The 26,843-nt window shown below is 43.3% G+C and overlaps 1 protein-coding gene across 6 annotated transcripts in view; it reads right to left on the bottom strand.

Annotated features, from left to right (window-relative positions):
* SPTBN1 (spectrin beta, non-erythrocytic 1) overlaps nt 1-26,843 on the bottom strand; it is a 197,006-nt gene that overhangs the window by 70,572 nt on the left and 99,591 nt on the right. For all 6 annotated transcript variants that reach the window (XM_004775675.3, XM_013047393.2, XM_004775676.3 and 3 more), the window contains one exon: nt 72-223. In XM_004775675.3, the coding sequence (XP_004775732.1) occupies nt 72-223 (152 nt within the window). The remainder of the gene's footprint in view (nt 1-71; nt 224-26,843) is intronic.

The following is a 26,843-nucleotide window of genomic DNA, read 5'->3' as shown; positions in this document are numbered from 1 at the left end:
AGCCCACACTTGATTTTTCAAAAACATTCTCTGACCTATGGTGCAAGTCACTTAGAAACAGTCCCACTTACCAGCCTCTCTCCAGAGAGGACTTCCAGCAGCTTGATGAGCATCCGTCCATCTCGAAGGTCAGTGTACAGGTCTGTGATCCGGCAGGACACTCGGGCCAAGTGGGAATTGACCCACTTGGTGAAGGTCTTCTTCTGCACGGCTTCGCGTTCATCTGCAAGCAGAAGAGAGCTCCCTTTATCATCAGTTACAGCACGGCGGTGGCAGCTATGTGCTAGCGGGGTCACAAGACCCCAAAGGAAGAACAGGAAAACTACACGCTAATGAGACCTCAAATTAGCTCCTCTTAAGCATGATCAACTCTTCAAAATATTGGAACCATAGAACCCTTGAACACATCCGGGCCCCTAGACGTACCACCAGGAGAATATCCTTGCTCTCACTCATTCCATTTTCTTTGCTCTCTGATGAAGAGGCCAGAGGATACAGTAGATCACAGGGGAGGCCTGTACAGCGCTGCCCAGCAGCCTAATGTTTGGTAGTTTCTAATGTATATGTTGCAGCTATGATCATTCCTCCAAAAGGCATGTGTTAGGGAAGTACACAGTATATGGAGGGATGCAAGGTAGAAAAGGTAAGGAAACAGTACGAAATTGCTTCCCTCATGTACAAAGGATCAGAAGATGGATTCACTCATGACCTCGATTTGTTTTTTTTTGCCCCCAAAGATTTTATTTATTTGCCAGAGACACAGCGAGAACAGAGAACACCATCGGGGAGAGTGGGAGAGGGAAAAGCAGGCATCCTGCCAAGCAGGGAGCCTGATGCAGGGCTCTATCCCATGGGTCTGAATCATGACCCAAGCTTAAGGCAGATGCTTAACAACTGAGACACCGAGGCGCCCCATGACCTTGATTTGTAATGACACTCTTACCTGCCAAGTCCCATGCCCCCATGAACAACAGAGAAAATGGCAGGCAACACGGTGAGACGCAAAGAGATCCGGCTAGGCACTAGGAGAGCAAAGCCTGGGCCCAAGGTTTTGCCAAAAATGTGCTGAAATACTGGGTTCAGGGTCCCCTTCCATAACATGGGTGGATAGCTATGATCTCCAAACTTTAACCATTCACTGAAAGGCAACTGACAGCTTATGATCTAAAGTATGGTAGCAGAATAACGAAGTCATCCAGGAAACAATAGTTTTTCAAGCATCAGTGATCAAGTTCTGTCCAATTCAAAGCCTAAAACTCTAGACAGATCTGCCCAGAACTGGCCTTTCACATCCATACAAAGAGGCTTACAAACTTCTTGCCTCTGAACAATGTTCTAAATGCAGGCTGCTGAAACCTTCAACAGGGACACACAGAATGTACCCTGTACTCATTCGTACTCACTGTTTTCTACAGATACACCCTTTGTCAGCTATTCACCCCACTTCTGGTTCTTTAGCATGAATGTGTGCCAAAAGACCCTTCAAGATCTATTCCTTCCAGTGTTAAGCCCAAACCCACCAAAGCTTATACATTCATCTATAAAAAAGAAAGCAGATCCCCAAAATTTTTTGTGTGTTTCACCACTACTAGGTGACAACTCAAAAGCAACCTTTGCTTACAGGCATGTACTGGCGGCCCAGGGGTCCCCGGCTCCCAGGTGGGCCAGAGCATCATGGGAGGTCTCCCTGGAAGGTGTTGAGGAAGCCTCCAGCTACCCCAGCACAGGGAGGGAGCCAGGCAGAGCCCACAGCAGGTGAGCCTATACTGTGGAGAGCCTGACAGGTAAGGCAGCTGGCCACCTGCTGTGGTGAGCTCAGCCTTTTTCTAAACAAACAGTCTGTCCAGCGGAAAAGAGGGCCTTTCCTTGGGACAAAGGCCAACCCAAAACAGACAAAGGATCAAAATGGGCAGGACTGAGGGAACGAGAAATAGGTAGTAAGGGGCACAGTGTGGATGAAAAAGGAGCTGTACCAGTAACATCATGAGAAGTGACAGAGAGACGATCACATGCATTATTAATCACACAATCATCATGATGGACGGCAACTTCATGACACTGACACAAGGAGCTGCGTTTTTTTGGCTGAAAGTTGGGTGTTTTGAAAGAGGAGGTCCAGAACACAATACAAAGATATTAAGCTTCTCCTAAGTACACTTCACAGACGGCAAGTAACTCCTGGTTCAGATGTATTTAGGATCAACTAATTTTTTAAAATACATTTTATGTGCTACACTGGAGTCGGGAATGTCTTTAATAAAGCCCTTGATGGGTATCAAGGCTTTTATTAAAGGGTTTGGGCTCAAAGTCACTACCACACCCAGCCTATCAAGGGAACGAGATCAAAACAAAAATCTGCTTGGATTATGGTATTTCTAAATATACAAGCACAAAAGGTGTTCCTCAGCCAACTGTCACTCCTTTGGGTGAATCTCACATTACAGAAACACTCCTGGCTCCTTTTGGGTTCTGAATCAACAGACTCCTTTATGAGGGGATCCCAGAGACCTATTTCCAAAGACAGTAAGTGCACTCCCCCAGCACCCAGTTCTGAGAGTTACAGCCTAGCCCTGACTCTCCTCCCCCAGGAGGAGGCAGAGAGGCCACTGGTAGAGCAGAGCAGTGAGGGGAAATAAAACTGTTCCACACAGTCTGAGGATCTGTGTGAAGAGGGCTCCTCAGGTCCCCAGAAACTCCAGGAAGAAGGGAGAGAAGAACCCGAACAAAAATAAAAGGAGAGCAACAAGAGCTTGCTTTCTTGTCCTTACTCCTGCTATGAGCAGGCCTCAGGTCATGTAAGCGTGCCAAAGAAGTCACATAAGACCTAAGTTCTTCCAGCTCACACCACGCGCTGGAAAAGGCAAGGAAGATTCCATCCAAGGACTGGACCAGAACCAACACTCTCATGGCACACTAGGGGCAGGAAATGGGCTCAGCAGTGACACACAAAGTCCAGTCAGCTAAGTGTGTCCTCTTGAAATGGATGGCTTGGTGAAAAACATTTCTGAGGCCTGAACGAGAGAGAGAGGGAGAGAGAGAGCGAGAAAGGGAGAGAAAAAAAAATCTATCCAGCAGCCTAGCTGAGGATGAGGCAGCATGTCCTTGGGGACTCTGTCCTTTGTTCCACCCTTCCTGGGAAGGCACAATGACATCACCCCTGCACTCACAACCAGACGCCTGCCTGAGAAGGAGCAGGAGGCCGTTGGCACAGACGATGGAAGACAGTCCAGAGGCATGTTTCCAAGCCCGAGCTGCTGTCACTGTGCCAGAACTGTGTAAGGAAGTGGTGGGAGGAGTCAAGAAAGGAGAGCCCACTTCCAGTTCTACCCGTATGAGGCAAATCTGATTAACAAGAAATGGGAGCCCTTACAAACTCCATACTGATTTGGTTATTTATTTATTTTTTTTAAAAAGAGTTTATTTATTTATTTGACAGACATCACAAGTAGGCAGAGACAGGCAGAGAGAGAGAGAGAGAGGGAAGCAGGCTCCTTGCCGAGCAGAGAGCCCGATGAGGGCTCAATCCCAGGACCCTGGGACCATGACCTGAGCCAAAGGCAGAGCCACACAGACGCCCCTGATTTGGTTATTTAGGCCAGTGGTTCTCATCTCCCCTCAGGACATGTAGCAGTCTAGTGACATTTTTGACTGTTGTGCCTGGGGGGGATGGGTGCTCCACTGGCATCTAGTGGGTAGAGGCCAGAGATCTGGTAAACACCCTACAGTGCACGGACAGCCCCCACAAGGAATCATCCAGCTCGAAATGTCAGTGGTGCCCAGGCTGGGAAATCCTGGTATAGACATTCTGGGCTTCCACCAAAAGGAACTGGCGGATATCCGTGGTGTCTCAAACTGCACTTCCCAGACAGACAGAGAGACACGCATGAGTTGCGGGTGTTGTTCATTTATTACTCTCTTAGCTCACATCAAAGGCTTTGGGATCCTAATGGTCTACATGCTGGCCGCAGGAGGAGAAATCTCTGTACCTTCAACCCCACTCATCCCACAAAGCACTTATTACTTCTTTGCAAGAAAGAACAGTAGCAGCTGCCACTGCCTCAGCCTCAGCCTCCAGGACAACCACAGGTGTAGGAGGCTCTCTGGCCCCGTATGGCAGTGGGCATTTCTGCCCCTTAGGCCAAGTCATGTCTGCATCTGCTCCCAAGAAGTTGACATGGTTGAGCCTGACACTGGAGCAGGTTCCCTGTTCCTCCCTTCCCCAACCACCACAGCCCTGCCCATAACCTGGTAAGTGCTGCCTCCCAAAAACAGGCACCTCCAGGGTACTGATAAGCACCTCTCAGCTGTGCCAGTCCTTGCCCCCTCCCCCTCCACACTGTATTCATTTAGAGACTGACCTAAGGTCCCTCTAGCACTGGATGAGGAGGTGAAGCACAAAGCTCGGGGCCTGGCATGTTGTAAATGCTCACTAAATCAGCTCCTTCTCCTCTGGGCCAGCAGAGCAGTGCTCTCATCTGTTCAAACCAGCTGAGATCCAGGATCCTGGAGCCACATGCCCGCAGAGTGGAACAAGGCTTTAGAAGTCCTCTAAAACAACACTCTTCCAAAAGCAAAAACATCCCTGCTACTGTACCTGTACCTGAGCCAACTATTTAAAAATCCCAGAAAGGGGGGAAGCTATGTGTGTGGACATGGCCGTAGGTTGTTAACAGTCTTACTGAAAGAAAATAGCTTGTTCGTTCCTTCTTTCTTTTCTTTTTTCTTTCTTTTTATTTTTTTAAGATTATTTATTTATTTATTTGTCAGAGAGAGAGAGAGAGAGAGGGAGAGAGAGAGCGAGCGCGCACAAGCAGACAGAAAGGCAGGCAGAGAGGCAGTGGGAGAAGCAGGCTCCCTGCTGAGCAAGGAGCCCGATGTGGGACTCGATCCCAGGGCGCTGAGATCAAGACTTGAGCCGAAGGCAGCTGCTTAACCAACTGAGCCACCCAGGAGTCCCTTGTTCTTTCTTTCTTAAGATAACAATACATCACTGAGACTTACTATGTCCTATAGGTAGGCAGCTATGTGCTTTACAGTTCCCACAGCTACTTCCACTGGCAGAATTAGTAACTTTCCAGGCAGGCTGGCTCCAAAGCCTGGGTTCTCAATCACGCTGCAGTAATTCCCCTAGCATGGCATTAAAACACAAAACCCAATAGGTTTCCATGATACAAGATCTAGAATCACCCACCATCTCACCATCCTAACCCAAGTCCTTATTTTGTGAAAGGGTCTGCTCCATCACTAGGTAACTCCAACTACTGGACAAGTGTCTCTGTCCAGTCTAGATATGTCTCTATGGCCCAGCAAGGCTCACTCCACCTACAGAGCCACAGAGAATATGGGTCTCCCTACTTGTCCAAATGAGGGCCTTCAGGTTCAAAAGTTCCTCACTGACCCCTCTTCACAATGAGCGGTACAGTGTGGTAGGCAGAGTAGAAACCAAGATCGTACCTGAGGACACAACTGCCCAATGGAAGGCAGGACCTGAGGCACTGCAGTGCTAGCAGCCCAGAGACAGTAACGTGGGGAACCAGGTGAAGAAAGGGCAGAAGGAACCAGTGGGAGGGGGCCTGGTGTGTCTTTGTGCCAATGCAGGAGTGGGAGTCAGGATAGACTAAAGCTACTCTCAAAATTAGCTTCCAAGACCCACTAATTCTACCAAAATGTCCTCAGAACCCTGAAAACCTAGGAACCGGGAGTGGCTCCAGGTGTTAAGATCTCTCCAGCTAATTCTTGAGCCCCACAGGCTTGGAGAAAAATTAGCCAGCCACCTGGAAAGTGAGAACCACTGAGAAGCAGAAGAGAAAACCCAACCTTGAGTGAGTGGCAATACCCGCACCAGCTTCTGGTTTCTGAAAGGAGTGAATCGTAAGTAAAATTCTATGGCGCACTTTCTTGAAAACAGACTGGTAAGATGGCATGCCTGCAGTTACACTGTGATGCACATGCACAGCAACTCTGTCAGGGAGGTGGAACACGAGAGGTATCTCCACCACAGCTCAGGGTTCGGGGAGGATAAGTGCACTCGGCATCAGCAGCCCGGAGAGCCAGAGCCGGCATATACTACTGGGTGTCCTTGGGTGTTTCTCTGTCTCTTCCACTGCTCAGTCAGGTTAAAGCGAATCAGGATGCATGCTTGGCTACACCGTCTTCTTTAAGTACCTAGATTCACTGTCTTTGGGTTTTGATAAATAACTTTAAAATTTTCAGCAGATGGCTTAGGGAAAACAGATGAAATATTTATAACAGAAAATGTTTTTGCCCAATTTTAACCAAACGGCTGTGAATATCCTCTCCATCTTCATCCCCTTCAAAGCACATAATTGACTTCTGTGCTTTTGAGGAATGACCATCATCAATACTGGAAAACTGTAATGCTTCAAGATTTATTTACTCTGGAAAATCTGCTGTAATTGGAAAAATGAACACCATGCTAGGGTAAGTTAAGCTAAAGGAGATAGAAATAGCTTTGATCAACAGAAGGGCATTGTGCGATGGAAATGATTGTATAGCATCTCTTGGCAACAACCCATGCACAGAGTGCTAAACACAACCACGTTCACCATATGCCACAATTCTGGCTATGAAAAGGGATGGGAGCCAGGGGTGAAGAAAGGCCCGAAGGCATGGAACATTTATGGATGGAAAATAAAGGAAATACAGAAATAGGAACTGACAAATGACCCCTCAAAGACTAGATTTATACCTGGTTGCAGAGAGAAGATCTTTCTTCTACTTTTCAAATAGTCTGAACCTGCTGGTATAACCCAAGAATATTTTCTTACCAGGATCCTCTTCAATTATGCTAAGATAGTGGCCTATCTTAAGGAATAGGTGGCAAATGTGCAATTTTTCTCTGGATAGACTGATAGCTATGTTAGGTGTAGATGTGGGTTCACAGTAGGAATTGAGAAACAAGGACAGAAGCTGAGAAGTAATCAAAAGGAGGCGATGGAGCAAGCATCCCATGAACACAGCCCCATGAATGGCTAAATTATTTAAACGGACAATATTATAACTGTCTGGGTAAGGGCTAATCTGAAGTTGAGAGTGTTAATAAGCTCGAGTATTTACAAAGCACCTACCATATGTAGAACTTTGTGTCTAAGTCAAGGTCCCCTGCCCTCAATAAACTAGTTAGTCTAGCTGGGGAAACAAAATGGAAAGTCAAAAAATAACAAAAGATATTACAAAATAGTACAGGATCAGCTACCAGGACAATCTTTTCAAGATGCATTTCTGGGTGTTTAGAAGAAAAAGCTCACTATAATTAGGATGGTTTCAGGTCCCATCTTTCAACAATTACTGAACTCCGTCATGCCTTTCTCATTCTTACCCATCTTTTTTTTTTTTTTTTAATGTTTTTATTTATTTAAGTAGTCTCTACACCCAACATGGGGCTGGAACTCGGGACCCTGAGGTCAAGAGTCATATGCCCTACTAACTGGACCAGCCCCAGGCACCCCTCATTTTTACCCATCTTAAGCATTACAGTTGTAATCACCTTCCCCAAACAGTGGTTTCTCAAAGTCACACCACTGTACCAAAAAAACCTTCAGCGGCTTCCCGCCATCCACAAGACAGTCCAAAATGCAGAGATGAGAATTCAAGGGTCCAGAGAAGGCACTTTCCTCTGGGATCCCCCAACACATCCACAGGTCTTATGTTACATTCCAAATTCTCCCAAATTCTCCCATGCACATTTCTTTGTTTACACCATTCTCCGAACCTGGAAGGCCCTTCCTCCTCTCTTGTCTTTCCTTGAGACCCCAGGCCAAGATTAGCCTTTCAACAAACCCTCATTTGATGGGATGTCTTCTGTTTTTATCACATATCCTGTACGCTTTTTCTCAACTAGCCTGTAATTGCCCCCAGGAAAAAGGACTCAATTCTACATCTGTTTAGTGCCTCACAGTATATACGCCTGGCAGAATGAGTACACAACAAACATTTGTTGAATGAACCAGCAACCTTGCAATGCCCAACAAACAGGCGCTCAATAAAGCCTGCTGCTACTACTGGTGGTCCTGCTGAAATTACTGAGGAAAGAAATTTCAAATCACAAACTTCTTAGGTTTTCAAATCACAAAAACCTAAGAAGTTAAATGTTACCACCATACAACAACGAAAACTCTTTCATAACTGAATTGCTTCTTGCAATTGTTCCTCAAGGTCTGATAAGTGATAGTAATGCAATTTTGTGGCATGTTCTTTCAGAATAAAAGGGGTCCAAAGCTAACCTGAAAAGTTTGAGAAGTTTTTATTTTTCATTTTGTTTTGTGTCAACTGCCATCACATATATATACAACAGAATGAGGAAGCAAAATACATAAGGGTGTAATTATAACATTATCTTAACATGACCAAATTGGACAATAGTCACGAGACTTAATTTATACTAATTTTAACAATTTATCCATTAAAGCTCAATTCTTGAGTTGTTAAAAAAAAAAAAAAGGGAATCTTAATTCAAAACAAAAGACTACAGTAGGGTGGAGTTCCCATATGTGCCTTGGCTTGAAAAAATAAATCATTTCCCATGAGCAACATGCAAAACACAGAGCAGGAAACCGGAAACAGGCAACTGGCTGTATTGATAATAGAGAATCAAACTGTTATCTTGAGGCAGCAAAAGGAAGGAAACTAATCTTTTGACCAAAGGCCTCCCTGTGACGGGTTAGTCTGCGTGCGGGCGGTCCTTTAATTTATGTTTGCTAATCTGTATATAAATAGAACTTCAGTTAAAATATTTTTCCTAACAGTTTAACCTGCTTCACGGACAAAACACATGAAAACATCTGTTCTAAATGCATGTGTGGCAAATATGCAATTCTCTGCTAACACTTAACAGTCTGATATGCAGACTACAGAACAACTGTGAACTCTCTATAACCTTGCACCTACGATTTACATCAGTGGAACAGGTCCTGCTTGTGGCTTATAGCAGGTCTTTTTTTTTTTTGAGTAGCCCAGCCCAATTCTGTCAACTGGAAACTAAGGCATTGCAGAGGGAGACTCACAATAATGAGGTGAGAAAGAAGTCTGATTCCCAGGGGTCCTGCCTCCCAGTCAAGGTCATCGCTTCAAGGCAAGCCCCTTAAAGTCACAATCCACAAAAAGTCAAGACTGTGGAGGTGGCTATGATGATGGATGGTAGGAGCGAACTCTGAAAGCAAATGGCCGTTGGAATACCACTGGCTCTTCTCAACAAGGGCAAAGCGGAGAACTAAGGTGAAGTAAGTAGTGTAATATGCCAAAACGAGGAAGGAAAATTAAATGCCTTTAAAAAAGAGAAAAATTTCACTTATATGTGTAAACTAAAAAACAAAACAAATGAGTAAAACAAAAAGCAGACACAGACCCATCAACAGAGAGAACAAGTGATGGTTGCCAGAGGTGGGATGAGCAAATGGGTGAAGGGGTGTGGGAGTCCGGCTTCCAGCTATGGAATGAATAAGTCAAGGAAATAAAATGCACAGCACAGGGGATACAGTCAATGGTACGCTAACAGTGCTGTGTGGTGGCAGATGGTAGCAACATCTGAGTGAGCAAAGAATAACCTACAGAGTTGTCGAATCACTGTGTGTCAACTATACTCAGAGGAATAAAAATAATAAATAAATAAAACCAAATTTATCAAATCACTCTAATTTCTGGGGAAATTCACACCTTGATAAGAGTATTAGATGGACTTGGAAATGTATGTTAGTGTTTTATATTTATTTTAAAATATTAAAAAGGCTTCACAGGAAAAAATACAAGTAAATGATAAAAGGAAATGATTGGTTCCAGTGCAAAACAATCCATCAATGAAGCTTATTTTAAAAAAGAATGTTATTTAATTTTACTAAAAATCTGAATTGTACATAATTTTCCAGGAAGGCAACTATTAAGTAATACCGAATTTTATTATACTGTCTAAAAAATTACTGTCAGTACCCCAATTCACATTGGTGATTCCAAAGGAATTACTACAGCTGCCACAGTAGCAACAATAACATATTAAATTTATTGAGCCCATGTGCCAGAACCTCTTCTGCTTTAAATCTATTGATTTATTTAGACCCACTGTTATTAAATATATTTATTATTATTCCAAGCTTACACCTGAAGAAACAGAGGCATCCTGTGCTAAAGGTTACACAGTCATTAATGATTATAACCAACAGGCTTCATAAGCCTTGGGCAAAGGGATTATAATGGATTGAGTAACAATACCTCATTTATTTGACACCAATAACAGATTCCCCCACACACACAATATTTAAAATAAATGCAACTTAAACCTTGGAAGTTTGTAATTTTTAACTGTGTTTTGATAAAGATGTTTCTGAAATTTGTTACATATGTCTTAATCAGCAAAATATGATAGAGGAGCCTGGGTGGCTCAGTTGGTTAGGTGGCTGACTTCAGCTCAGGTCATGAGCTTGGGGCTCTGGGACCAAGCCCTGTGTCTGGCTCCTGCTCAAGCAGGAGTCTGCTCTTCTCTTTCCCTCTGCCCCACCTCTATCTCAAATAAATAAAATCTTAAAAAAAAACAAACAAACACCAAAAAACCCAACAACCAAATATGATAAAGCTTAAAAAAAAAAAAAAAAAAGGACATCTCAAGAAATATCCAGAAACCATTTACTAAATTGATCTGAAACTGGGAGGCACATTTCAAAGTTCCTTCACAGGCAAGAAGCACATCATGAGCCTGACATTCCAGCAGGAAACAGCCTGAAGCTGCAGCCGGGGAGAGTCTGCAGGACCAAGGATGAAGTCAGTCCTACAGGGCTCCCCAGAGCTGGTGGATGCTGGGTTAGGGTCATCATTAACTTCACCTGGCTCATTAAAACGTCAGTGCTAACTAGATGAGGCACAGAAAGAATCTGCTGACTTGCCTGAGGGTATGTGGGTAGCAAAAGCACATCCAGGATTAGAACCCTCATCTGTGTGAACCCTGAAGAATCCCAAAGCTCCTCCTCACACCACCATCCCACACTGCCTGAGGAAAATAAGGTATTACCCTCCCAAAACAATACCCCCTCACTCAGGTCAGCTCCTTTGTGACTGAAAAGATCAACTGAAAATAGGAAAGAGCAAACTCTGGCCTATAGCCTGTTTTTGTACAGCCTAGGGACTAGAATATTTTTTCATATTGGGGGTGATGGGGGTGTACTGAAGGAGAAATGAGGAGATATGCTAGAGACCCTATGTGGCCTGCAAAGGCTAACAGAGTTAACTACCTGGTCCTTGAAGTTTCATAAGTTCCTTGTTTAAAAATTTTTAGAGTATCAATAGTCCTGGACTCCCCTTGTTGGTTTCCATTTTCAAATAAAATCAGCTTAGCAAATATGCACTGAAGACTTGCTAAGAACAAGATACCGTGTCGGGGACCATTTGAATTTCTACTATTAAACATGCTCACATGTCAGAGCAGCCAGGGGGTGCACGTCAGAGCAGCCAGGGGGTGCACGTGAGAGCACCCAAACGGGCCCTCTCCCCTCCTTGCCTCGGAGTATTTTCATTGAAACAATAGAATTAAAAGTGCTATCCCAGTAGTCAGTAGGGACACAACACAGTGGACACCGCAGGCCAGAACTCAAGGCTGCACTTTAAGGATGAGGGTAAGTCAGGAGGCTTGAGGCCAGGTTTCCCAACTTCCTACTTCCCGTGTGCACAAGCTTCAGGTCCTTGGTTCTTATCCTGATATAAACTTTATTCGCCATCACCTCTCCACCCCCATTCTCCCTGGAAGGAAGCTAAAAAATATGAAGTCCCAGGTAGATAAGGGTAATTTGTAGTATCCTCAAAAGGTGGAAAAAGCTTGGAACTAAACAGACCCCACATCTTTAAGTAACCAACTTATATGGGAGAATGCTAACATTCATACAGACTAAGACAGGATTTTTCAAAGGACAGTATGGTAACATAATGGGTACACTAAAACTTCATAAAGCTGATTTCATTGCCATATACGAGGGGAGGGGATTACCTTTACTTAGCAACAATTAAAGAAGCAGTAAATAATATATCTTATCCAGGTCATCATGTGGCACACAAATTCACTGGTGAAAATAAAATCCCTTCATTTTCAAGGCTTAAGGTAGGGTTTTATTACAGGAGCCTTGGGAGTAAGCAGGGGTAGTGAGAATTAGAATTTATTATGTTTCTTCTTTCATGCAATGCACACAAAGGGTTGCCATACTATTCTATGGACAATGCAGCTGGTTTGAGCCAGTGTATTAAAAATCAAATAGCGTGCACCCTGGCCCGTGCTTATGATATTCTCTCTCCTCCAGTTTTCCAGATTTCTTAGGGTCAACAATGCAAGGAGAAAAACAGAATTCTCTTTCGTAACCTAGAGTTATATTACTGTAAAAAATTCAAGATTCAAAAGGATACTCCCGTACCTCAATGCTTTCAGAAAGGCTGATGCTGCCACCAGGCTATGGCACCAGTTCTAGCCATTCAGAATAGTTTCTGATAGCTGTCCTATTTGAGGAAGATGTCCAACTTATCTCTAATTCACTATTCCAGAGAGCTAAAGTCTAAGAAACTCTTTTTTATAAAATCAGAGCCACACAAAGATAAGAAGGAGGGACAAAGACCCAAAGGTCACCACAAAGTAGTCTGTTTTTCATGGATGAAACAGTGCTTACTAACATGATCATTTCCTAAATGAATCAGTTGTGGAAATGCCCCTCTAAAATTATCTATCATGGAACTCCTCCCAATAGTTATATCTGTAAATTGAATCTGCAAAGGATTACCGTTTGAGACAAAGAATGTTACAGTGATGCCAAGTTATCACTTAGAACTAGAATTAGGACAAGGTTCCAATTAACGGGAAATTATATTTAAAAACAAATAAATGTAAACACCAAAGAATTTAGAAACTGGCTTCTGCCCTAAAGATCATTACCATTTTGTCACCTAAACCCCTTTGGCAGCAACCATGACTCCCTATAGAAACTATCAGGGTTGAAATGGAAGACTGAGAAGTTAAATAAGATTGTTTCAACTTCCAGGCCAAACTCCAAAATTACAACTGTAATATGCAAGTAAACCCAAGGCTTCACGTGTTTGGAGGAGAAGATGTCCAAATTATAGTTGTGTATCAGAAACAGCTAATGGTTGTGACAGGATTTTTTTTTTTTTTAAACACTAAGTTGTAAAGATAAGCCACTTTCTGGACTGAACTAAGGAATTTTTTAGTTTAACACAATTTTCTAAGTGATAGCCTAGTGTATCAAACCAAAATTTTCACCGCTCATTGAGTGTTCTTCATTCAGGAAGTAATTTACTGAATGATAAGCTCTGACCAATCCTCGGTTATGTATTTGAACTCAGCCAACTATTTCACTGCCTACAAAGTGATTCCGTGTAGAATAGCACATGTTCTACACTAGTACCCAACATTCAGCCACACAGTCCTCCTCTCATTTTTGTTTCCTCTTGGGTTAATCTATTAACCAATGAACAGCCACTTATTAAGTAACTGGTCTGAAGGCACTGGGAAAGGCGCCAGACAGCAGTCAGAGCTCTCTTCCAAAATGGTAAGAAATTTTCAATTCCTTGAGAATTCACAGCGTTCAAAAACTGATGCCCACACTCAACCACCATTTAGTCACTTTTAAGCTCTATTAAAATGAAAAAGAGAAATTTATCACTCACAGGGTCAAACCCTGAAAAACAATTCTGGTAACTTCCTTTGTGGCTTTACTCAACCTCACACACAGAATAGTTACACAAGATTTCTTATAAAGCCAAATATTACAGAGTTTTGGCAGGCAAATCCCATAAGTACACAATGTACATTCCCTTGTTTTAATAAAGGACAAAAAAACTGGAGAAGAACAGACTTTGGACTCAGTCCCTATGATGACCTGGTCAACAGTGTGGGTGGCACCAAGGGCTCCCTCACCCTAATCAAAGGAGGACAGGGCAGTTCATATTAGTTTTGTTTTGTTTTTTTGTTTGTTTGTTTTAAATCAAAACCTATTCTTCATTGATAGGAACTCTAATCAAAGCTTTAAGTGCAGTTTCATTAAGACAGTGCCCCAAGTGTGATGTAGACCATACTGAATCTTCCTAGCTTACAGCTAGTTATCTACCTTAATTCTTTCATGTGAAAAAAAAAAACAACAAATGGGGAGGAGCAGAGGCATAAACAGGGAGCCAGGTTCTTCTGTTGTTCTATTTGCTGTGGAAACATAAACCTGTTGCACAGTATTGCTTAACCTAAATGCAAATCCCTTCCCACAACACAGCAAGTTTATCTTTACAATATCCCTGAATGTGCCCCCACATGCAGTACCCCCACCTCAGGACCCTCCCTCCCATCTCCATAAGCAAGGCTTTATCTCCCACCCCACAGAGTCCGGTCCTTATAACAGGTGTAGGGACCTGGCTGTTTGTAGCACTGCCAGTCTGTGGAGGTAATGGGGAGGGTAAAGCAACCCTGTCACAGGAGAAGTATTTCTGCTGTTACTTAGATACGCCCAGAAAGCTGAATGCTATGGCTGATTTGTTCTTCAGGGACATTTTATTGCTTAATGAAGACTTTTTAGTTGTTTCTTCTCAACAGCCTGTATAAAGATAATAATCTTGGAACTGGGTGGGAAGGGCTCAAAGCCCACAGATGTTCTGCTGAGGTGGAAGAAGTTCCACTTACAGGGCTAGGTCGGAGTAGGCAAAAGTAAACTAACTCTATGCCTTAGACCAATCCTGCCACTTACTGAATACATGGAGAAAAGGGCACACTGGTGTGTGGTTGGTGGGAGAGTAAATGGGCAATATCAAACTTAAAATGTGCATTTCCCCCATCTACCAAAACCACACCTGTAGATATTTACTTTCTGGGAACACTTCTGCAAGCACACAAAGACAAAGAAGGCGCAGATGGCATATTTTATAAAAAAGGGTAAAAAAAAAAAAGGGTATCAGCAACAACAAAAGAGGAAAGACCAGAAACAACTAAATATATATACTAACAGGTTAATTAAAATAAGACGCATTCATGTAAAAGAACAGTATATATGCATTAAAAAGAGGAGGGGAAATCTGCAGTATATGGGTTAGGAAGACGGCCATGAATGAAGAGTCACAAACAGTGCATGTGTTTAGCATGATCCTATGGAGATACGTGTGTGTGTGTGTGTGATGTACATATATTTAAATGTAAATTTAAATGTAAGCAAGCAAAAAAAACCAATATGCATGGCTACTTTCCAAACCAGTAACTATAATTGTCTCAAGGGAGCACAACCAGAGACTGGAGGATTTCTACTTCTGTATTCCTGGACTGCTTGTTGGTTGTGCACATACCATTTCTGAAATATTCAAAGGGCATTTCCATTTGAAGGGAAAACATACAATTTATCTTAATTTGATAAGAGAACCAGGTCCGAGATTGATGAGCAGGAAATGAAAAGGGCACCCGCTGGAGGAAAACACTCTCCCGGGGCACCACAAAAGGTCACATGCGAAATGCTGTCTTCGGTGAGTACTCTAAAATAAAATAAAATGTCACCCTGAATTTTTATGCCTATCTTCTGGAGAATGCCAAATCAGTATTTAAGTTTATAAAACATTTATAAGCAAAATAAGGCAAACAAATATTAATTTTTCCTTTTAATAGATAGAGAATTGAGGATATTAATACAAAAATGTTAATACAAAAATAAGTGACATTCACTGAAGAAACACTGAGGTCTACAGGATGCTAGAGTAGTAGTTCGTAAACAGGTGCCACCTCAGATTTCATCTGCAGGAAAAACAAATGCCATTTAAAAAAGAAGTGTCTGTAAATCACCATACGAAGCAATAAGAAATTAGGATGCATGCTGGAAGGATTTTCAGTTTAATAACACACCAGACTCATCAACAGTTAATTATACTTAAAGTAACAGGTGGCAAAAGAGAGAAAGGAGCAAAGCACCTAGAATCAAGGGGTCAAAGCTTTACTGCTGAGGTTTGAGTCTAGGTGACATCAACAATCAGCCAAAGGTAAGATCAGAACCCAATGGGGTTGATCAACCAGGGCTTCAGCTACACAAGTGGGAATCTCCATGAGCACGATCCTAAATGATCAGGGAATTAAATTATTGTCTTCCATATCCACCAGTGTACTTGGGGTTTACTGAGCACTTACTGAAGGGCCATATACTCTTCTAAGCACTAAAACCCTGACTTCTTTCAACCACTATATAAAGTAGATGTTCTTACCAAACATGTTTTGCATAGGAGCAAACTAAAGCTCAGAGAAGTTCAGTGACTTGCTCAAAGTCACAAAGCACAGTCCCAAGGATTGAACCAAGGTCTGCCTTGCCAGTCCCCCCTGCTCTACACAGAATGCTACATTCCAAGGACTTTACCCGGCATCTGAGATGATGTAGGAGACATGCCTAATGTGAATGTTTTTTCCCCATGGAAAATAATGGAGAGAATAATGGAACTAATTATCCCACCAAAAAGAATCCTCCATTCAACTGTGCTTTCAAGTCCATCAGGATCTCTCGCCAAGTCCCAACAAGGAAGTATGCTTCTCTGCCCTGTCTGACTGACACCTGTGAGGAGTACCAGGCAAGGACTCCTAGCTTTCCGTCACCACCAATTCAAATCCAAGATCAACATTTTCCTTTTCAAATGTTAGTTACAACATACAAATATCCAACTCCTAACCCAACCTCCATTAAAATTCTTCCTTAGACTCTGTACCACTGAGTCAAGAAAACTGGCTTTGTAATTGTTCAGCCATCATGTATGAGATAATTTAAAGAATGTATCTGTTAAAAAAAAAAATTCATTACTGATTGAAAGCTTTGAACAGTTGAGGTTACACAAAATCAGGCTTCCAGAGCCATCCAATTCTTGGCCCTGAGACTTAAAGGTATCCCATGCACTGAACCACAGAACGGCCTATGCGCAGCCAGGGGAGAGGTAAACACCTGTTGTCTAGCATGGGGAAAGGTCCTCATTCAGTTTGGAAGTGAGTAATTAATAAAAAGTATAGCTTGGGGTAATTAGCAGCAATACAAACGTTTAGCTGAGTTTCCTCTTTTTATCTTGAGGCAGTTCCTATAGACAGATGCTCAGGATTAATGAAGTTTAATGAGATCTGCAGCAGCTGGCTAATTAGTGAGTAAGGAAGCAGCAGTAATGACAAGGGAAAAGGGTTTTACTCTTGTTATAAACTCAAACCTTGAACAGTTTTTAAAACTGTGGGGCTATACTCTCAGGAAAATCCCTGAAAGGCCTCCACGTGGTCCCAGAGGAGAAAGAAAAAAATAAAGAAAACATGAACGCTATGCCTACCCAAGGGTTGGCTTGCCGGCTGAGGGGTAACTGTGGGAGCCCCAAGGCACAGTGGCAGGTCAGTGCCAGCCATGATCCCCTGGAAAACAGCGCCAACAGGTCAACACCGAAGAAGCCCATGTCCTAAGCAAGCTGGACAGTCACCTTCTTGTGTCTCACTGAAGTCCTTACTAAGAATTCTCAATTCAGAGCATCCCTTCCTCCCCAACACGAAGAATATTAAAAAGGGTTGTCAGTCATGAATGTGGAGCACTTAGTGACAACTCCTTTGTTCTCCATCCTCCACTTGTACTATAACTTTGTTATGTGAGCATCTCATCTTCCCCATCTCAAGGCCTGGTACTTTTGGACATGTGTCATAGGAACCCTAATCATTTGAGAATTAACTCGCTCCTGGCAATACATTTCTCATTCTGCCAAACAACGAGAGAGGAAGGGAAGACCCTTTTGCTAAGAGTGAGAATCTGAGTATCCTGGGATTACCACGCCCACCCCATTGCCCCAAACACTCAAATAAGCAGAAGATGGCAATACTATTGAGTGTCTCAATTCACAAAGGCCTGTGTTTCAAGTGGCTTTGGATGAATTTGCCCTCTATTTATTCAAGACACACACTGTGAAGAGCCAGGGTGGGCATTTAAAATGAAAGGTGTTCACCAAAGTGGGCCAGAAGCTTCTAAATGTTACTGGCTTCCTAAAAGTTTCAGATACTTTTTAGATAGAACATAGAGTTCTACCTTTAACCACCACTCTGCACAGCACCAAGAAATAAAATATATTCCTTATGGAACAAAAAAGTCACCCCAGAGTAACTCTCACAGGGGTATTACTCCAAAGAAAAACAGCCTTAGATCCATCAATGTCTTGGAGAGGATTTGCTAGGGTTCTATCAAACCATTAAGAAGCTTGAATTTTTCCAACTTTGGATTCCCTCCACCCAAAGGAGCCAGAGGTTATCAGGACTAGCCTGCAAACCTCTTTCATACATGGCTTTGAAGTAAATGAAAATATTCCCTGTTAGTCATTTACATAAAGAAAGTAGTACAGGTTTGTCCTAGCAATACCAGAGAGCAGTTCTCATCAACTTTCACCCCAGGAGAGGAGAAAAGAGACACTCATTCAAGTTCAGCATGGAGATTTGGGTTTATAACCTGTCTCCAAAGTAAATACAGTTAACTGCTGGAGGCTGTTTACTTTTACAGTTTTAGGACCTCGTTGTCACACGGTACTTTCTCAGAAGACCTGGCGAACAGTACAGTCATTTTAGTCGATGCATTTGGCTAGAACTGGTTCCTACATTTTCCTCAAAGCTTTAAGACTTAGGTTCTACCTAAACCCCAAGGTTAAGAGTCAGGAGTTCCTGGAACTCTTAAAGGTACTTATCAGACCTCCACAGAGTAGATCTTCCCAATTCAAAAGCAGGACCAAACAGTCAGACTCACTGAAATGCCCAATCTTCAGCTGTGTGCTCCAGCTAAGTGAGGATCTGGTCTGTGCACAGTTCTGGTATTGAGAGAGCTCAAGATTTCCCTGCTTGCTATGCTGTTCCTACTGTACAGACACGAAGCAACTCTCCCTAGGGATCAGATGTTCTCAGAGGTATTTTGGTTTGTGATATTACATGGGTTATCCATACAATGGCCACATACCATCTCCACAGAATCAATCCTAAAAACAACAGAGGCTGACAACCCGGGACTACAGTCTTCTCGTTTTGGGTGTCATTCTTTACACCTGTAGGGTACCACACAATGAATCAAAACTGTTTTAATTCATCCTGACTATAGGCTTGTCATAGCTCCTTCTATGTTTTAAGTATATTGCATTTCAGAGAAAAGGTGAGAGAGATCACTTGCACTATATAAATCCATAAAATAAGGTGTGTTCTCAAAAGAGATCAAAATGTGAGTTCACAACACATACGTGTTATGAGGGCCTTTCTAACACCACCATCAAAAGACATTTCTTGGGGGAAAAAAAACAGGTATGCAGCAGTGAAATGGCACCTTTCAGTACTGCTACTGTCAGGCCTTCCAAAGAAAGATGTTCACATTTTTCTACAGGCCAAAGGAGAGAACAAACCCAGTGTCCACCAACCCAAAAGTTCGAACATAAATCCTGTGGTTCCAGACTGTGTGAGCAGCAGAGTAACCATCACAAACACATTTTTTTTTTTTTTTAAATGATCATCAGGAGACACTTGCCTTGGTCAAATTACATCGTTTCTGGAATTGGGCGGGGCGGGGGACCTACATAGAATAAACATAAGTCCCTTGTTCCTCTTACACCAAAGTTACAACACAACGGACAGCAAACAAAACCAAGCCTGCAGTTGTGGATGCTCTTCCTAAAAACTATTTTTACATCTGCCACAGGAAAACTTGAAAGGTGGCCTGAAAACAAAATACAGATAAGCAGCTGGAAATCGGGATTCTCTACTTTATTCACACGTGGACATCACAGAATAAAGGTAACTTGGCCTAAATACATCACAAACGCTCAAGCAGCTGAAAATGTCTTAAGTCAAGAAAAATCAGCACACTCCTAGAATGTAAACTTAAAATGTGGTGTTCTGGCTCCACTGCATGTTCCTAGGTAACGCCACCACCACTGAAAACTGCCCAGGGTTACCTTCTCTGTAGCTGATGCCATGGGACTGAGTATCCCATCTTTAACTCCAGAATTCTACTCCAGCACTACTACCCTTCATTCCGGGCTCTCCAAGTCTTCTAACAAATAATGTTGTTCACTGGCAAAATAAAACAAACCACCACAACGAAAACCAAAATGTCTGAACAACAAAAACCCAATACTACTAAAATGCAAATGGCGAGTGTTGAGTATGTAACATGGTGACAAATCTGCACCACTGGCAGCAGGGGCGGGAGGGCTGGGCTGGGCTGAGTCCCCTTTACTCTGCCAGAATTACCAAAGCAAACCAAACATCCAAGAAAAGGGAATGAAGTCTTCCAGGACTAGACAGGGCTTCAAGTTTACATTGCATTTACCATGCTGCCCCCCTTTGCCGCCCCCACCAATTCGGAGTGAAAGGCTCAACAAACCCTTTACAGTTGGAGCAGGATCAGGCCTCTGCACCTGGGACAATCGCATCTACCAAATCAAGTTCACTTTGTTGTGAAGTCCTAACAAAATGCTAATCTGAGATGGACAAAAGCATGAGCCTTAATCACCATGAGAGAAACGCTCCTGAGAGGCAGCATGGCAAACTGGTGGAGGATTTCGAGTTCAGTCCAGGCAGCCTGGGCTGGGAGCCCAACTCTACCACTTACTAGTTAGTTAAGCATCCTTGGGCAAAGCAGCCTTTGCACCTCAGCTTCCCCATTTCCAAAATGGAGATAACTCTTTCCTAATAGGGATGCTTCAGGAAGCGTATGAATCAATACATGCAAAGTACGTAGAAAAGTGCACAAGAGGAGCGCCTGGGTGGCTCAGTCATTAGGTGTCTGCCTTTGACTCAGGGTCCCCGGATCGAGCCCCACATCCTGCTCCCTGCTCAGCGGGAAGCCCGCTTCTCCCTCTCCCACTTCACCTGCTTGTGTTGCCTCTCTCGCTGTCTCTCTCTCGCTGTAAAATAAATAAATAAAATCTTTTTTAAAAAAAGAAAGAAAGAAAACAAAGTGCATGAGAGTAAGTAGCAAAAATCTTTAACTGTATTACTACTACCACCACTATGGTAGAGTTTAAGTACAGACCCACTTTTCCTTCTCTCTGCATGAAGATAAACTTTTCTTTTGTTCTCTTTTCCTCAGTAGCCCGTTTCCCAACAGGACGGATTCTGTGAGCCCAGAGGACACAGAAGCCAGAAATGCTTATGGGTTTTTTTTTTTTAATTAATTAATCTTTTTTTAAAATTTATTTTCTTTCTTAAAAAAAAAAAAAAAAAAAAAGCAGTAGGCATCCACCCAGCAAAGCCCTGCAGGAGTGTTTGGTGGAATCGAAGTTACCACTGGTTATTGCCACTACGAGTAATACCCTCTGTACATTTGTGGGGGACAAATGATGATCTAAGAGCCCTTTCTACCAGGTGAGAGAAATGAGATGCACGTCACTGTGCGAGGTCATTTCACCCGTGTCAGCTGCTAACCACCTGATTCCCTGTACCTCTGCCAACATTAGCTGGATATTGGCCAACAAGGAAGCCAAAACCCCAACTACTAATAATAAGCACTAACAACTGAAATGGAGGGGAAAATATATGTATGTCCCATCCTAGGCAGATGTCTAGTCATTTCCCCAACATGCCTCACTGTTTTTGTAGCTTTCCCTGGTCATGTCTTATCTCCACCCCCAAGCACCCACTATCTCATTATCTCATTATTATTAATTCTCGTCCTACTTTAAGTTACAGCTCAAATGTCAACTCCAAAAAGTCTCTCTCACATCTCACAACCTAGGGTTGTCATGCACACATCTTAGAACATCTGTCCCTTTCTATCTAGTATTCCCTTTTAGAATGTGATTCAAGGCAGTGACTATCTTACACCTTTGTTTCTAGAGTGCTTAGCATCTTAACTTGCTCACCATGGCATTCACCTGCTTGCTGAACTGATTAAAGAGGTGGATGGCCAGGATGGCTCCTTCAGTGATGCTGGAGCTTAAGTGTGTTCTAAAACTTTATCCTGCCTTCTTCCACGCCATGTACTCTTCATTACTTAGTAGGTACGTGTTGGTCTATCCCAAGAACCAGTCTGCAAGGTGCATCAACTAGAGCAAGTTACAAGCAAGTGGCTTCCAGGTTATGCCAGCTGAGTGTTGAGGACAAGCTTGAGACAACAATTCTTACTACCTAAGTAAAGAAATTAAACCAACAACTAGAGCCAACGGCTATCTTCCTGGGCCTACACATATCTCCCCTCCCATCAATGTTCCAGGTTTCAGTCACTAACAGAGCCACAGTGGCGCAGAAAGGTAGTAAGGCAGATCTCGGTGACACCAAAATAAAACACAGACCAATGTCCTTATGCAGCGTCCCCTCTAACTGCGGCCATAACCTAAACCCAACCAGGTTCTAGAAGCTGCCCTAATTACCCACCCAAACACGTGTCCATCATTCTACAGGTCCATTCCTGTCTCTCACAGGAGAAAGGAGGACAGACAAGGTGTGCATGACTGCCTAAGCAGAGGCATGTTGGGAGCCAGCTTTCCAAATGTATGTGAACTATTTTCCCTCTCCTTTTGGTTCAGAGGTTTGTGGACAGATTCAAATCAGTCCCTGATACCTCAGAGTTGAGCCATCATACAGATCGACTGTCACTGAGTCACAAGAGATTTCGTTTTGGGGGTGCCTGGGTGGCTCAATGGGTTAAGCCTTTGACTTCAGCTCAGGTAATGATCTTAGTGTCGTGGGCCCGCGTCATCACATCATAGTCAGGCTCTCTGCTCAGCAGGGAGCCTGCTCCCCCCCTCCCCTGCCTGCCTCTCTGCCTACTTGTGATTTCTTTCTCTGTCAAATAAATAAATAAAATCTTTAAGAAAAAAAAAAAAGAGAGAGAGATTTTGTTTTTACTTTTTTTTAAATCTCTAACAACTCAACATCCAAAGCCCTCAAAGTACTAGCCCTGAGTCCTATATATAAGCATGTCCATAGCTGTATTAAAAAAGACCGCAGATTAATATCACCTGAATTTGGGCTACCACGTGGCTCAACATTTCCCCAAATACCCTAATGCATTTACCAAACACTGCATCTGAATGTGGGTTCATGTCAGCTCTGACTTTCAAGACAGGCAGATGCATCACCCCTCCTGGCACTGTTACACCCCTGGCAATATCACGGATAAGCAAATTAGCGGACTACATTGTTAATGGAAGGATTTACTCATCAGTAGCCTGCAGTTTTATCAGAAATTGATACTTGAGAAACCTGATTAGTAAGCCTTTCATTTTTAATCTGCATATTCAATTTGTTTCTTGGTTAAATGTGACACTTCAAGACACCTATCAATTTGGCTGAATCCCTATTAAGATTGAATACCTGTGTTTCAAACAAAATTTCAGTGACATTAAAGTCCATAAAATCTACCCATGTGTTGATAGATATAGACATCCTGCCTTACTATCTACCTCTGTACACAGAGAAAAAAGTAAATACTTTAAAAGTTCAAAGAAATGTTGGAAATGGCCCCTTCTTGTTGCAGAATTTTTCAAAGTCACCCATTTGTCACTTGCAGGCTAAGTGACTCTGCCACCTCATTTCACCCTTGGGATCCTCAAGTTCCTCAATCCTCAAGGCAGATAGGATACCACCTATCACTCAACACACACACACACTCTGAATGCATATGTGCATGCACCTGGTTCCTACCTGGCTCTTGCTGGAAAGCCCACAAAAGCCTTTTCTTTTTCTTCTTCTTCTTTTTTTTTTTTTTGTTTCTTTTTTGTTACATTCAGTGCAGGAAAAAGCAGCTTGTGGATGAACTCTTGACATCACAGGGATTAGTGACCTCATGAGCAATGGGGTGGCGAGGGTGGGACCTCGGATTACAAGCCAGACTGCATGGCTCACACACCCACAGCACCACTGGTTTACTACCCAGTGACCCAGGCACAACCCATTCTGAACACGGGGCAGCCACGACTGATTCCAGTGCAGCACATTATCTGCCACCCAGGGGTTCTATGACCCTGTGGAGAAGAGCCGATGTCCAGAGGCAAAAGGAAGGACCACATCATAAATCCCTCACCTGCAGGGGAAGATGCTTTTTCTGGGGAGCTAGGACTGAGGAAGCTGCTTCAAAGCACACTCAAGAAAGAAGGCTGCTGCTAGCCATGGTCCAACAGCTCCCACCACACCCAGCCACACCCAGAGCCTTCCAGGAAGATAGCCATCTCGGAGACACAGTGTGGAGCTGGGCTCTGGGGACGCATAGCCGGGCATGCCGGCCAGGCCCACTCGCCTAGTCCTGCGACACTGAGCAAGTTACTTCATCTCTCCAAGCCTTGCTTTTCTCATCAGTAAGCAGAGATAACATCTGTGCCTACCTCCAGCATTCTTCTGAGTCTGCAATGAGGTAATGCAGAGGATTAATGGCACAGAGTCAGGTATAAGAGTATTCAATAAATACTGGCAATTGTTACAGAAAAGGCCTGTGTTTCCTTCATCAGTGGACACCAGACTAGCTGGGTGAAGCTGAAAACAGAAAGTCTTGCCATTTGTTCCCTGCAAAAAAGTCTCCAGGATTAGGAATCTGTTTTTCAGGGGGTGATCCCACACATTATTGTAACTTATTTTCAGAGCAACCCAGGATGTTAGTAAGGAGGCAGGCGCTCTCTTTCGCAGGTGTATAAAGAACCCACTTGCTTATATTCACCCATTCAAATCTTATCACAAAAACTGTATCTATTTTCCTGTCTCTTAACTTGTTTGTGAGCCTCTGAAGGGGAGGTTTGGAAGTTGTACCCCCGTGCCTAGCAGAGGGCTAGAGAGGCCCTCCATAAGGCTGGGTATTAAGCAGGAGTTCAGTAATGCCAATAATTATTCTAATCATCACCTCTCCCACTCCAGCAAAATTTTTGTTTGTTGGTTTTTAATGCAGGGGACCTTAGCAAATAATTTATATTATAAATTCTCACTGGGAAGGAGGGATAAAGAGAGGAGATGACAAATCAACTGCTAAAATCACTGAATGACCAATGCGTCAGTTTCCTCTTCCAAAAACAACTGGTGAGCAGAAGAGCTGCTCTTTATCAAAGAAAAAGTGAGCAAGAATCCATAGCATAACTTACGTTTACAGACAACTACTATGAGCTCATAGGAAGATGAGGTAAGAAAGGTCACTTCAGAATCACTGGATGACAATGGCTAAAATGATATCTGGACCCGCCCTCCTACCATCTGACTGTAGCACACGGGAAGCACAAACTGTCCCAGGGGCAGCCAGCTCCAGAGCCCTACCGCGAAGGTCAGGGCTCCAGTGTTCCTCCCTTAACTCCAGACCCCTCCCTTCCCCAAAAGCCAACTGAATCTACTACCTTGATAAGGGCTGTGGTCTGTGGTTCTGTGGCCAAGAACTCTTAGTCAAGCTTGGCTACAGTCAGGCCACTGCTGAATGAGTAGGGCTTTAAAAAAATCGCTTCCTTGTGTTTCAAATGAAAAAATAACCTCCCATCTCAAAACTGAAATCATATATATTTGCATAAGAAAACCAAAGTTTTTTTTTTGTTTTCTTTTTTTAAGGAGTGGGGAGGGGATGGGAAGCCACTGACGGCTGGAAAGCAGCCCTTTGGCCAAAACTAGTTTTCTCGTGGCTATTTCTTCAGTTTAAAAAGCCAGGCTTGCACATTACACTGGTATCCACGTTTCTGAGGCCCTGCCTCTATTTGCTCAGAGTATTATTAACTGGCGGGCTTCTAGAAAAACATTACTCATGCTGCATCACTGTGAGCAAAGACGTATGTGTAGTTAGAAAAATTGCATTCGTTTTACAGTCACACAGTATAAAAATCTGAATGGTTACCACACCTAGAAGAATGGATTTCAGTTTCGCAGGGTACACTTTTACCTCTCTGGCTTTGTAACTGGATTCCATTTGAGGGGTCCCTAAACTCCTCTGCTTCAACTACTCTTGCCTCATTCTCACTCAAGGGAAAAAAGTAAAAACAGCAACAGCAAGGGGAGACAACCTGATGTCCAACTTTAGTATCTCTTTAAATACTTCACTACCATGGGCTTCCTTCTCCTCCTCACCAAGTTCAACTTCCCCAGCACCCTGCAGACTACAGGAACTACATGGGAGGTTCCTAGGGTTCTATCTAAATTTCATTTTATCAAAAAAGTAGACAGAGCCAGATAAGCCCTTCCTTAAGTTATAGTTTAGCCACATCAGAGAGCCAAAACCATTACCATGTGATTCATGCTTTCATTCTACCCATTATTTATTATGTGGCTGGAGGGGGGGGGGCACCTCTTTACTCAGGGGAGGAGAGGCCACAGGGAGGAAGAGCATCTAAAAACAACTTTAAAACACTTTAAAACAACTACCTATGTGTTACTGCCTTCCTCACTTTACTCGTTCATCACTCTTGTGCCAAGCACTAGGAAGGCACACAGGGACAAGCAAACACACACAGACCATGTCTTCCATACCTAGTCATACATAACTATGGCAACCCACCGTCTAGCTTGCCTGGGACTTGGGAACACTGCTCAGAAGGAACTTCCAGTGCTTAACTGGGGATGAGTTTGTCACCCAATCAACACGATGTACTAATTTAATTTAAGATTTATAGCCACCCCCAAGGGCTATTTATTTTTCCCAATTTTTAACAGATCAAGAAGATGGGGTCTAGAGAGGTCACTGGTGAAGTCAGGATTTGAAGGCAAGCTTATATGACTCCCGGGTCCAGGTGTTTCCCACTAGGCTGTGTTTCTGAGACAAGATGTCCTCACACTGAACACTGCCTCCAACAGCCCTCGACAGCCCTCTGCACCACACCACTTGCTGCCAGGTTCTGACAGCTTTCCTCCTCTGCTCCCCCTGCTACTCCCACCCAGTCCCTACCACAGACTGCGCAGC

Source organism: Mustela putorius, unplaced genomic scaffold, assembly GCF_011764305.1.
Source record: "Mustela putorius furo isolate JIRA1106 unplaced genomic scaffold, ASM1176430v1.1 tig00000224_pilon_pilon_pilon, whole genome shotgun sequence".
Classification (NCBI taxonomy): domain Eukaryota; kingdom Metazoa; phylum Chordata; class Mammalia; order Carnivora; family Mustelidae; genus Mustela; species Mustela putorius.
The sequence above is the reverse complement of the archived record's forward strand: the minus strand, read 5'-3'. Positions and strand labels throughout refer to the sequence as shown.